Here is a 14,653-nt window from a genome sequence, read left to right as displayed (position 1 = left end):
TTTATTTTTCTTTGTCAATTTGGATTAAAACTGGAACATAATGCGGGAAAACGTGAAGAGCTGTGATTACTTTCCAGATGCACTGCACATTTAAATCATGCTTGGGGTTAAGTAAGATAGCTCTATACACCACAGAAATCGACTGTAAATCATTCTGAGACGTCTTCATGCATTACTCAATATGCTCCAAATAACTGGACTGAAATCATGATGATTATAACTGCAACCTGGTGCCCCTCTTTTAGATGATCATTGAACTTTGACCCCATGGACTGCCTGTTTTAGATGACAAAAAAAAAAGAAAGCGTGGCAATTTTGCAAGCTGTCTAGTACACTTGCTTCCGATTGGGCAAATTCCTTATTTAAATTTCATCAAAGTATGAGCCCTGATTTTTGACCATAATGGCTGCTTCAAACCAAAATGAACAACCTTTGATTGTCATTGTGGTCTCGACATATCCACCTAAATTTCATGTTTAATTTGTGCAACTAGTGTCAGAGGAGCATTTTTTTCTGTCTTACCAGGGAAGTTAGTCAGTGAACCTTTTGGGGATTGTGTTGGTCGCGGGTCCCGACGAACTGGGGTGCAGAGCGCTACTGTGTCGCACAGTGACTGAATAAGAATTATTGTACTTGTCATCAGTCCAAAATGAGTTTTATTTTGAAAATTTCGTGAGTTCACCTGCATTTCTGGTAAAATGGTGTAATAGTGAGCCTACAACCTAAAACAGGAAAAAAAAAAATTCTGTGTTTTCAAAATGTGGTCAGCCTAAATAATGACACAATCTTTACAGGGCAAGAAAGTTGTTTTCAAGGAACAATATCGGCAGTTTGTGTTTATTGCTCGTTGGCTCGTATTTACCAGGCTCTGGGACGCGTGATAGTTGTGTTTAGAAATGCACCGTGAGCACGATCGGGTGCACTCTGAACCGTTTGAAAACTCAGCATTGCCCAAATGTGCTGTTCGGTTATTCATAGCGCCACACTGGAAGTGCTGGAGCACACTCTGCAGTCATGGGGTCAGGCAGAACGGCCAAGGAAGTTGTTCGAGCAACAATCGTTTGTAGACTGAAATCAAGGGAGCATGCTCTACATCTTGGAGCACTTGCACTCTTACAAGTTGATATCAGATCGAAATTCTGACAAAGAGTCACTGATGGTGTAGTGGTACACACATCTGCCTTTGGTGCGGGCAGCGTGGGATCGATTCCCGCTCAGTGATGGTGTCGATATATGGCCTGCGACTGACTGGTGACCAGTTTAGGGTGTAGTCGCCTTTCGCCTGAAGCTAGCTGGGATAGGCTCCAGCTTTCCCACAACCCTTGTGAGGATAAGTGGCTTGGATCATGACTTGACAATTTCTGAATGCATCCTGTGTTGTGGCAGGTTTGGAAATGAGACAATCTAGATATCAGAACAGCACATGCATCTGGTGTGAGTAGTTGTTAAAGGTGGGTGGAGGGGTTGGGTTACCCCGAGATGGGACTTACACCTTTAAGAGAAACTCGGCTCTCGCAAACTACAACTACATTTAGTCCAAGTGTGAGCTGTATTTTTAAATGTCAGATCTTCCCTCTATGCCGGTTTGTCAAAAATAAACTGAAACTTGTCTGTGGTCTAAAAACTCAGAAAATGCATACACTTTCACTAAGATGCATATCCATGTGTAAAAATCTTTAAATTATTTTTTAGGTGTTTAATTAGAAGGGGAAAATAATTGTGACTCTAAAATAGCCTAACAATCCAGGGGCTAAATCCTGGGCTGAGGCCATTAGATACTGTGTTTAGCCTCCCCAGGAGTAGAAAAGTTGTCCGCTATTGCTTAATTGCTGTGTTTGCTGCACACTCCCTGTCAGCTCAGAGATTCTCCTACCCCCTTGCTTAAATATAGGAAGAAAGTATCTTTGCACCAACACTTTGATTGCTTTACCAGGGTCTTTGTAGATAGTTTACCTCCAGATTTTGCAAAATCACAGTGCGCATCTGAGCTGTGGATGTATATGCCTGCCCTCCATGTTAATTTGTGCCATTTTGTTATGTAAATAAAATAGTTTTGCACAAACGTTTAAAGGCCCCTTCCTCACAACCACCCCAATCTTCACTCTTTTTTTTTGTCAGTCATAAAATACGAGGTGCTCCCGTTAAAAAACATGGAATATCCTGTAATTATTGAATTTGGGTGGCACGGTGGAGCAGCTGGAAAGTTCTGAGGACCCACCTGTGTGGAGTTTGCATGTTCTCCCCGTGCCTGCGTGGGTTTTCTCCGGGCACTCCAGTTTCCTCCCACATCCCAAAAATATGCAAAATTAAATGGATACTCTAAATTGCCCCGAGGTGTGATTGTGAGTGCGGCTGTTTGTCTTTATGTGGCCTGTGATTGGCTGGCAACTAGTTCAGGTTGTACCCTACCTCCTGCCCGTTGACAGTTGGATGGACTCCACCCCTCCCGTGACTTGTGAGGATAAGCGGCTAATAAAATGGATGGATATTGAATCCTCTAATTATTGAATTTGACCTATGGAGTCCTAAACGGATCAGCATCGAATTGGGCAGCACATTCCGAAAACATCAATGTTAGGTCGATTGAGGCCTAAATTGTCCATAGATTGATTATGAATGCTTGTACTGTATGTGTCCACGCTTCTTGTAAAGTCAGCCCCGATACGGCTTCCATTTACCTGAAACACTAATGAGGACATACTGAGTTGAGTGCGTATTCATCCATTGTCTCAACTGTTTATCCTCACAAGGGTCGCGGGAGTACCTGAGCTTATCCCAGCTATCTTTGGACAGGACGCGATGTACACCCTGAAGTGGTTGAAAGTCAATCGCAGGGTGCATAGAAACAAGTATTCACACCGAAGGGCTATTTGAGTACCCAATCAATGCATGATTTTTTTGGGACGTGGGAGGAAACTGGGGTGCCTGGAGAAACCCACGCAGGCACGGGGAGAACCGGCAAAATCCCCACAGGTTGGGCTGGGATTTGAACCCCAGTCTTCAGAACTGTAAGGCAGACACTCGAACCAGTTGCGCCAGTGTGCTGCCTGATATATAGTATGAGTAGTCATATAATTTATGCCTCGAATGTATTTTTATTTTCCGTCATCACACTAGAGCGGCTGCAAGCCCTGGAGGCAAATTCACAGAGAACACAGAGACTCACTCCTCCATAGGGTTTAGATCACTTGGATGCAGAGGCTTTGTTGATGGCACCTGGTATAGTAATACATAAAATCAGTTAAGATCCAGTGAACCTAATAAGGATAAGCAGATGCCTGTGTCTATCCACACAGCCATGACAGATCAATAATGGCATTTCCATTAATTTCAATGGTTTTGAGTCACGAGAGTAATAACGGAACAAATGTATTCCTTTTTTTAATATATCTATGTAGCAAGAGAATAAAATAAATTGAGATTAAAATTCCCTTTTACAAGGGTGTCCTGGGAAATTCGCATCTGAACGCACCACTGAAGTGTGCCTTTTGTACTTGTAGTTCGGCCCGTTGACACCTGGCGTCGCTGTTTCCCCACGAGAAATCCTCTTACTCGGCTTTTTTGTGTTGTTGTTGAGGCTGATTCATTTCATCCATCATACCCAGAATGCAAAGTGAGATAGCCGACACTCAGTAGCCTTGCTCCGGCTTGCTTTTCGGCTTTATCATGTCCACGAGGGACACATCCCCTCTCTGAGTCCACCCCGGCACACACACAACCCCCAAACGTGGACGTGGTCCCCCTCATGAGAGCACGCGAAGAGTCTGGTGCACCTCGGACGGGAGGACGACTTTTAGCCCAGATTGGCGTGAGCTGGTAGCGGCTGTCATGGCATCGTCGGAGCTGTACACGAAGGTAAGCGAAGACGAGTGAACGCCAGCCAGGCCTGCTTTCCGTTGAATTTGGACTCCTCGTTCAATGTGTCTTTTGCGGCTCAAATGAATGAAAACGGCACTGAACTAGCGGACACCGATGAGTTGCTAAACTAAGATGTATCAAAGGCGTTGCTAATGCACCAGCTTTTCTAGCGTAAAAATAACTCCAAATTCAGCTTTATCATAACTCCACGATTCGGTATAATCCTGATTTATTTTAATTAAAAAAAAATTAACCTCCAATACATCATTCATAGCCGGCCTTTATGTGGCGTTAAGGGCAAGCTGATGCAAAGGCGGTGCCTGCCGTCATGGAGACGCAGGTTTCCTCCACCCCACCCCCACCTCAATACTGCAATTAATAGTATTAACGTGATTCTCGTTGACGTTTTATCTCGTATAAAGTGAGCGTGAGGAGTTTTGTAAGCGGTGTGTGCTGTTTGGGTCTCGATGGGATGATGCTGAAAAGCGTCACATTCGCTCATGGCAGCATCCTTGGCTTGTTGTTGTCGTAGATTGTGGAGAGAGAATGAGAGCGGGGCCTTGACACATTCAGGATTTGCAAGGTGACAAACGTGTGACGAAAGCTAGAACAGTTGGCGGCGGTATTTTGTCATTGCATTTTTTTTTTTTTACAATATTTATATCAATTTTCCAAATGATCTTTTTTGGGGGGCATTTTCCAAATATACTTTTATCATGTTCCATTATTCTTAATCTGTTTCCCCCCTAATATTTTTTGTACTGCATTTCTTACACTAATATTTATGTATTTTTAAGACATTTTTTTCATCCCCCACATTGTCTTGTAATGTTTGGTCAATTTCATCCAATCATTTTTGTTTTTGTACCCCTACTCCCTTCCAAATAGGCAAATAGTTTTGTATTCCCTTTTGGGGTATAGATTTTTTTTTTTCCATGGCCGACACTCTATTTCTATAATTTGTCATTCGTAAAAATTATGTGACTCTTGATAATATAACTGCTCAGACTAGATAAAATTAGAGAAGGGGCCTCTGTACTTCGCTCACCACTAAATTCCACTGGTGGTCCCAACCTGAGCTGCAGTCTGTCAAACGTAATATATCCATCCATCCATCCATCCATCCATCCATCCATCCATCCATCCATTCATCCATCCATTTTCTTAGCCGCTTATCCTCATGAGGGTCGAGGAGTGCTGGAGCCTATCCCAGCTGTCAACGGGCAGTAGGCAGGGTACACCCTGAACTGGTTGCAAAGCAATCGCAGGGCAGATCGAGACAAACAGCCGCACTCACAAACACACCTTGGGGCAATTTAGAGTGTCCAATTAATGTTGCATGTTTTTGGAATGTGGGAGGAAACCGGAGTGCCCGGAAAAAACCCACACAGGCACGGGGGAACATGCAAACTCCACACAGGTGGGTCCTGGATTGAACCCGGGACCTCAGAACTGTGAGGCCAATGCTTTACCAGTTGATCCACCGTTCCACCGAATATAATTTAATAAAACACAAATCTGAGTTTAAATAATGATTTCTACATTTGTCAATTCAAACGCAATCCTTTGGAACCGTTTTTCTTACATTATTACTCGACAGTTAACAGACGTTATGTGCGACAAGTGCCTTTTCTCACGAACAGACGCATAGTTGCTTTTATGCAATGTCTTCTCAGACGCTACAGAAGTTCCATCAGCTAAATCAATACAAACGTTGCACCGATATCAACACAAGTCAGCGGGTCAGTAAGATTAGCGATATATAGAAATGTCAGCATATTCTAGATGTAATTTTGACCTAATATCAATGGCATCACTGAAAAACAGACAAGTTGTGTTTGCTTCAGGTGTGAGGAAACCGGTCAAAAGTCAGTATTTTGATAGACTACAAAACCTGCTACCAAACAGGTTAGCGTCAGAGACGGTGGCACTGAAGAGACAACAGGAAGCAGCACTTGAGGTGGCAGAAATGAAGATGTTGATGTTCTCGCTTGGAGTGAGCAGGTTGGATAGGATTAGAAATGAGCTCATTAGAGGGACAGCCAAAATTGGATGTTTTGGAGACTAGGTGAGAGAGAGCAGACTGAGATGGTTTGGACATGTCCAGAGGCGAGAGAGTGAGTATTTTGGCAAAAGGGTGCTGAGGATGGATCTGCCAGGCAAAAGAGCGAGAGGAAGACCAAAGAAAAGGTTGATGGATGTTGTGAGGGAGGACATGAGGACAGTGGGTGTTAGAGAGAAAGATGCAGGAGATAGGTGGACATGGAAAAAGATGACACGCTGTGGCGACCCAAGCCGAAAGGAAAAGAAGAAGAAGCGGTTAGCTTCACATAGTCGTTACCGCAGCGACTGAGTTGGAATTTCTCTTGCTCTTGCTCTCTGAAAGCCATTGATCAGGCTTTCCCTCATTTCGGGTTGTACTTCCTCCACTTCCATTTCACGTAACTTGGTTGCTGGAATGCTTTGTTTTTCCCTCTTGAGGTTTCTTCATTTTAGTTTGGACCAATTGAACACTTCCAAAACTTGTAGTAACAAGAGCAAAGGATAACACAAAAATTTTGTACATGTATTGTACAAAGTGTATAGAAGATTAAAGAATAACAACTGTAATAAAAATCTGCGATATAGAATAACCGTGAATCAAAAACTGCAATGTAGCGGAGGATAAAACTATATCTATTCTGTGATAAATTGCAGGGACTCGTTGATCCAGGGCTCGGAGATACAATTCCTTGAAAACTATAGGTGCCCTCTCAAATTTGTATTTATATTTATAAATTTATATAATGCAAAGACAACGGAAGTAAATATAATAATACAATAAAATTGCATTTTATTTTCGGTGTGTGAAGTTTAGCAACTTAATGATTTACTTTGCTCGATTCTGTCTTAGATGTCATTGTTTCTATTTAATCTTTCTTCTTCTTTTTCTTTCGGCTTGTCCCGTGAGGGGTCGCCACAGCGTGTCATCGTTTTCCATTTAAGCCTATCTCGTGCATCCTCTCTAACACCCACTGTCCTCATGTCCTCCCTCACAATATCCATCAATCTTTTCTTTGGTCTTCCTCTCACTCCTTTGCCTGGCAGCTCCATCCTCAGCACCTTTCTACACTTATACTCCCTCTCTCGCCTCCGGACATGTCCAAGTCATCGAAGTCTGCGCGCTCTAAACTTGTTTCCAAAACATCCAATTTTGGCTGTCCCTCTAATGAGCTCATTTGTAATCCTATCCAACCCTGTTCACTCCAAGCGAGAACCTCAACATCTTCATTTCTGCTACCTCTAGTTCTACTTTCTGTTGTTTCTTCAGTGTCACCGTCTCTAATCCGTACATCATGGCCGGCCTCACCACTGTTTTATAAACTTTGCCATTCATTCTAGCAAAGACTCTCTGTCGCATAGAACACCAGACACCTTCCGCCAACTGTTCCACCCCGCTTGGGCCCGTTTCTTCACTTCCTTACCCCACTCTCCATTGCTCTGTATTGTTGGCCCCAAGTATTTGAAGTCGTCCACCTTCGCTATCTCTTTTCGCTGCAGCGTCACTCTTCCTCCTCCACCCTCACATTCATGCACGTATATTCTGTTTCACCTCGGCTCATCTTCTTTCCTCACCTTTCCAGTGCGAACCTCCATTTTTCTAATTGTTCCTCCACCTGTTCCCTGCTTTCACTGCAGATCACAATATCATCTGCAGACATCATGGTCGAAGGGGATTTCAGTCTAACCTCGTCTGTCAGCCTATCCATTACTACCGCAAACAGGAAGGGGCTCAACGCGGATCCCTGATGCAGTCCCACCTCCACTTAAATTCTTCTGCCACACGTACGGCACATCTCACCGCTGTTCTGCTGCCCTCATACATGTCCTGTACTATTCTAACACATTTCTCTGCCACACCAGACTTGCACATGCAGTACCACAGTTCCTCTCTTGGTACTCTGTGTGAAGTTATGTAAATACAATAATTTGATTCCAGTAAATTACCACTTGTTAATTCTGGACTGTTGGTTTGACGGGACTGATAATAGAATACATGACCTGACGAGAATATATTTGAAGATACTCACCAGACAGTATAGCCCCTAATATCCTGATCGTGTACAATCCAGTCTGAATTATCTCATTAAGGACGAATGATGAGGTTTTGTAAGCATTGTGTGCACGCAGCAGTTTTGGTACCAGCGAGAAGAGCGATAAAGCTCCACGTCCTTACCCTGGGGCATCTTTGTTGTGTTAGCACCCTTGCTTCTGCTTGTTATTGACATTGACTAAGGAGAGAGGACTTAAAACCTTATGCAGTCGGCATGTCACAGTCAAGTTATGCAGGGTCACAAATGCGTGTGCGTGTGTGTGTGCGTGCGTGCGTGCGCGCGCGCGCATGGCTGACTGGCTGAGTCATCCATCCCCGAGGTTTGACAAATGTCATCATGTTTTGTTGTGGAAGACCCTTCTGGCTATTGGTCCAGCATTATATTGGGCGGGAAGAGGTTTGGTTTACTTGCAGGAAACAGTCCAGGCCCCTCAAAATGGTCTGATTTCAGAAGAGGTTGTGCGACGTGTTCAATATTTGATTTTTGGATTGGAGTATTTTAACAGAAGGATATCACAGAATTGTTAGGACAGATGAGAGCGGTTTTAAGTTGTTTAAGAATATTTTAGCAAAGGAAACAGTTAGTGACATCACTGCCAACCGCCATTGTTTAGAGAAGACTTAGAGAGAAGAAATATAATGGTCACACCACGAGATTCCAACCGCTCATCAGCGAAAATAATCGGAACGCCAGATAGGATTTTGCAAAGTTCAGAGATGACCCACAAATGTCTTGGAACAAAGTTTTATGGAATGACAAGAACAATGTTAACCTCTACCAAAGTGATGGAAAGGCCAAAGTATGGAGAAAGAAAGGATCTGCTGATGATTGAAAACACAAGCTTATCTGTGAAGGGAATGTCATGGCTTTGGCTTGCATGGCTGCTTCCGGGCAGGGTTTTATTGATGTAACTCATGAGGGTAGCATCGGAATAAATTCTGGAGTCTACAAAAGCATTTTGTCTGACAAGTTATAGAAAAATACATCCAAACAAATCGGGAGACGCTTCATCATGCGATAAGACAATGGCCCAAAACACACAACGTAGGACTTCCTCAGGAGGAAAAAGTGAAAGGTCTTGGGGTGGCCAAGTCAATCATTTTAGATTTGGAAGTATACCTTTTTGGCTTCAACAAATCCCCAATGTATTTTTTCATTTGTTTTTGTTTCTAACTGTCATAATTCAGATTTTATTTTTTTTTTTTACAACATTTTCACAGAATTAATCTCTACTGTCAAGTATGATCCAAAGCAAGATGTCAGAAAATCTCACGACCTTAGTTTACCAGGTTCCACTACCACATGCATCATTTTTTTTTTCTGTGTATGTAAAGTGATTGGACATCTCTTACAAACAGCTTGAGAAAGTGTGTAATAAAAACAGTAAGGGTCCTAGTACATAACCCTGGGGATACCTAAGCCACTCAAATATGTATGACCAGATCTTTTTTTTTTAAGGTCAGCGATTGCTTATATTCGCTTCTATTTACTATGTAGCCATCATTAGAATGCACAAGAATACAGCCCACATTATTTTCTTGCCCTCCAAACTGTGGCCACACCAGCTTATTGGATATTTCTAAGGGCAGCTAAATGGCACCTTTAAACACAGCGTTCAGTGTTTGCGGGCCTTTTCTTTGGCACTGGTCTGATGTTAAAAGCCGCTCTGTCAGTTACTTCTACCAACACGGGGCGGAGTACACTACGCTCTTTGTGTATGCGCGTGTACCTTCTAGAGAGACTTAGGAGGGTGTGAGTTAGTTTTGGTCCCAGACCACGAGGAACGTTAGTCAAGTTAAGTTGAAACAATCAAATGTGTCTATGGCAGGATTGAGGTAGCTAATAAGTCACAATAGGCTGCACTTTCGCTGGCACTGATGATTTTCAGCGTTTATTTTAGCCGTAATACGTTTGAATTTTGATATTTAATTTTTTTAGCAAGTACACTTTATTTTGGACGATACTGTGATAGTAAGTTCAAAATTAATTAACCAATTATCCTATTACGAGGCTAAAGAAGTGACATAAAATAACAAAATAGAAATGAATACTAAAAAATATTGGACAAAAGAAATGACTGGACAAAAATTACCAGACTATTACAACATTGTTGTGGAAAATTAAAATTTTAGACCAAAAAGAAGCAAGAAGCAAAGAACCAAATGGAAAAATAAATGAAAGATGCACACATTCAAAACATACAATGATAAATTCAAAGGTATTTGCCATCTATATCAAAGTATTGTGCAATACACAGCAATGAATAAATTGATAAATATATGTAAGTATTGTGAAGTGTAAATATTATAAATACACCAATGTTATAAAAGAAATAAACATTGGACAAACTATAAATGTTTTCATAAATTAATGAACCATTGTGAAATAATACACGGACACAAAAACTGCAAAAGTATAAACTGAAATGTACACAATCAGAGAAAATATATGAAAATATTAGGAGAAATATTCTGGAAAAGAACCCTATAAAATGTTTGGGAGAAAAAAAGATCATTAAAGAAGATGACATTTTTACAAGACAAAAATAAAATATTTGAATGAAAAATTATTAGCAAATCTAAAATATATGTCAAATATAAAAGTCATATTTTTTTTATATTTTTCTTAAATATGAACTTCATGGACAAAAATACAATGGGGAAAAAAATTAGATGATTTAGGGCTGGTTACACTACACGTAACATGCATCTGTCTTCTTCATTGTCTGAGTCCATCCATCCATTTTCTGTACTTCTTATCCTCACTTGGTTTGTCAGCTATCCTCGTGTCGCCAGCCAATCATTGGGCATGTAGAAACGAACAACTCGGACTCACATTCACAATTATGGGTTATTTGGAGGCTTGGATTAACCGAACATGCATGTTTTTGGGATATGGGAGGAAACCGAGGCACCCGAGAAAACCCACCCTGGCATAGGTAGAAAATGCAAACTCCACACAGGTGGCGTCAGGATTTGAACCCCAGCCTGAGAACTATGAGCCAAATGTGATAACCAGTCTTTCTCTCCACAGCACTGCTAGTGTCAGACTTTCTGTTTAAAAAAATTGTGCATTCCATTTTGCCCGCAATAACCAACAATTCTACACAATTGTTATTTTGTGCAAAATAATGAGTACATTTCATTTCATTGAGAAACTTTCATATTAACAGACCGAAAGAAGAAGTGAATGCGTCAAAAGGTTGTGAAAATGAGGATGTAAAGTGTTGTGAAGAAAAGCAGAGGGAGGATAATCTCACTGAATGAAGCAATCCAGCGCTGCATTAAGATGACTCACAGCTAGAAAGTCAGCACACAACCTCTTTTTGTCTGTCTTTGCTGCAATTCAAGGTCTTTTAAAAAAATTATTAATAACCGAGTCAAACCATAAATATTATTTTGACATTTAAGAATGTGAGCGAGAGAAGTGCTGCCTCACAGAAAAAAAGATTCTACGTTGAGTTTTTGTTTTACCCATGCTTGTGCGTGTTATCTCCAGTGTCTCCCACACTAGTCAAAAATTTGGTTTGGTTTATTATGCCCTCCCAAAATACACAAAAATTAGAATAAATCCAAGAATAGTGAAAAATGATTAGCACATCTGCCTCACAGTTCTGGATACCCTGGTTCAAATCCGGCCTCGCCTGTGTGGAGTTTTGCATATTCTCCCCGTGCCTGCATGGGTTTTGTTCGGGTACTCCGGTTAACCTCCCATTTCCCCAAAACATGCATGGTAGATTAATTGAAGACTTAAGTTGCCCATAGGTGTCAACGTGGGGCGAATGGTTGTTGAGGAGGAATGGGGCAAAAAAACAGCAACAGTGTATGAAACCCTGGTGAATATTTACAGAAAATGTTTGACGTCTGTCATTGCCAACAAAGGGTATGTACCAATAATAACATAAATTTTGTAATTTACCAAACACTTATTTTCCACCATGATTTTTTTTAAATTGTTCAAAAATCAGACACCATCCCCAGTTGACAGTTGAGACAGTTTGGAGAAAGAAGAATCTGCAAAATGTGTTGGGACCTTCAATGGGACCTTTGATAAAGTTTGAGCGGTGGGTCATGCTTTTTTTTTAATCGTAAAAAAACGATTTTTTTTTTTTTGGTCCCATATTTTGATCCTTTAACATTGTGTAAATTTCATTAAAAAAAAACACACCTTGAGTTTTTCATACAAGTGTATGACAAAATGAAATGAAACAGTGATGGAATTTTTTTGTTACCAAATAGGAGCAATATTTGAAAAAAAACATTACTCTTGATTTCTGATTCCAAAACTAGCTCATAAAGTTATGTAAATATGATGAGGTAATGAAATGTTTTAATGGTTTCACAGCCATAACGGCCCTCTGAGGGAAAGTGTTACTACAATGTGGCCCTCGACAAAAGTTAGTTTGACACCCCCGGTTTAGTGGCACTAACTTCAAAAATACTTATTTCAGCCTCTCAAAAGTACCGTAATTCCCGGCCAACAGAGAGCACCTGGTTGTAAGCCTCACTCAGTACATTTGGAAAAGGAAATACCATTTTGTACATACATACGCCGCAGCTGTGTAAAAGCTGCAAGTGCCCACATTGAAACTAAAATTGAAATATGAGATATTTACAAAGAAAGACAGTACACAGAGAGTTTAACGCTAGCGCCGCCGTGCTAACGCTAATGGTAGCGCCACGCTAACACTATGCTAGCAAGGTCGGTTAAAAAAAACATATCGGTAAAAATCATTGAGACATGGCAGTAACATGCTAGCGCAGTGCTAACAGGGCCAGACCGGTAAAAGTCACTTCCTCGGCACATATATTCCTCCGGTCTCACTCTTACCTGTTCTGCTCGAGTGCCCCCTTGCGGCCGTTAGGAAAAAAAAAATGCATAAATTAGCCGCATCACCACATAAACCGCATAGTTGAAAGCGGAAATTATGGTTCATCTGCTTTGATTTATGTAGTTCTCCATAAAAGCAGGTGATTGTGTTTAATCAGAATAAGAGATTTGCAAAAATCAGCTTTTACTTAAAATAAAAAGTCTTGCATTTTAAGGACCAACCCAATAACTGTCCGTTTGTTTACATATTTTCTTCAATGTCGGTTTGAAATAACGACCTGTTTTTGGAAAAAAAAAAAAGGGGGATGCAAATTTAAAACATTTTAAATTTTTATTCATTAATTATTGAATGAAATGGAAATATTCATCAGTATTTTACATAGTTTCAGCTCTGCAGTGCAGTTTCTGAGTACAACTGCATGTACTGTGAATCCTTTTCTTGTGTCTCTCTCAGCTTCAAACAGGTAGCATCCTTTATCATTTATTTGTCACGCAAAAAAAAATAAAAAATTCACAGAAGTCATCAGCCTCCCTCAATCCAGTGCTCGGGAAGCAGGCTCAGGCTGCGTCTTGTCTATAGGCGGCGGTGGTGTTTGGTTTGTTTTCTTCCTTGCCGGAGTCTCGTGATGCAAAAGGGAGGATAGGAAGCGTGACGGACAGCCGGAAGGACCACTCAGCACGTCACAGGATCAGAAAATCTTATGGAGCGTCTGCGTAGTCTGCTCATGTTTGCTGATACTATGGGAAGGCTCCGTCCTTTAGTGTGTTCTTGAGTGGGACTGATTAGAGTTTGGAGGTGTGGAGGAGAAGAATGAGCTAGAAGTTTGCCTGACAACATGAACCGGGAACTGGAGTACATGTTCGTTGATGTAAGTCGTTTTTTTGTTCTTGTTGATGTTTTTACCAAAAGAGAGTGATTATTAGAAAGAAACTACTTTCTACAAATATTGCTTTTCTGCTGTGTGGTCTCCATGGTGGAGAACATGAAGCCCTCGTGGGGGCACACCCTTTCTCTTGGTGGAGAAATGTCTTTGCTATTTAAACTATATATAGTTTACATAATATTTTGTAGACTTTCTGTCCACTTTTGGTCCAACTTTTATAAAAGAAGCATAATTCTTTTTTCTTGGAGTTGCAAAACGTTGCCTATTGACTGTAACTTGTTCTGTTTTTTCCAATACTTATTCTTGCCTAATTTTGTTCGATACTCACAGTTTATGCTTGTGGATTTGATGCAATGATGACCATCTTAAATTATGATAGTGATTTCCTCATTGATAAATATTTTTTTTGTTACGCGAGAGACATAATCTACAATTAAAATCTGCAGTCATTGTTGCTCTACGTCATGCGAAAGCCCTTGCCCACGGTCTTAACTTTGGATCAGTACCCTGCCATCAAGTTGAGCTTCACCTCTGTGCTGTAACAGACATTCCCAAAATCTCACTGTCTGCTAATGCTGAGTGCTCCGGCCCCAAGGCATCATGCTGAGCAGAAAAACAGCACCCTCTCACGAGTGGCATCATGTGATGACGCCTAAGCAGTCAGCTACTTCATTGACTTTGATTTGAGTGGGAATATGTGCACGGAATCATTTTCAATTTCCATTTTGGATGTTGGTCAAAAGGTGATGTTTTTTTTTTTTTTTTTTTTAGTTCACAAAGGCATTTTTTTTTAGTTCACAAAGGCATGTAGAATGCCATTTATTGTCATACGTCGTTCCACGAGATAGAAGAGCTTCTCCTGTTTCAGTGCATATAAGATGCAAGGTAAAAATAAAAACCTAAAAATAAAATGGAATGTATAAAATGTATTGCTCAGGATGTTGAAATCAGCGTGCCTTCACATATTGGTTAATAGCATGGCTATGG

At 41.0% G+C, this 14,653-nt stretch overlaps 1 protein-coding gene across 8 annotated transcripts in view; it reads left to right on the top strand.

The window, feature by feature from the left end:
- Positions 1–3,561: 3,561 nt before the first annotated feature.
- The window catches only part of myo5aa (myosin VAa), a 70,230-nt gene continuing 59,138 nt past the window's right edge, over positions 3,562–14,653 (top strand). For 5 of the 8 annotated variants that reach the window (XM_061814532.1, XM_061814529.1, XM_061814536.1 and 2 more), the window contains exon 1: positions 13,512–13,651. In XM_061814532.1, coding sequence (XP_061670516.1) covers positions 13,619–13,651 — 33 coding nt within the window. In that variant the 5' untranslated portion in view covers positions 13,512–13,618. Of the gene's footprint in view, positions 3,856–13,510; positions 13,652–14,653 lie in introns of those variants that run through there. The other 3 variants (XM_061814534.1, XM_061814533.1, XM_061814528.1) reach the window with 2 other exon arrangements.

Source organism: Syngnathoides biaculeatus, chromosome 3, assembly GCF_019802595.1.
Source record: "Syngnathoides biaculeatus isolate LvHL_M chromosome 3, ASM1980259v1, whole genome shotgun sequence".
NCBI classification, from domain to species: Eukaryota; Metazoa; Chordata; class Actinopteri; order Syngnathiformes; family Syngnathidae; genus Syngnathoides; species Syngnathoides biaculeatus.
This window is presented reverse-complemented; position numbering and strand designations above follow the sequence as displayed.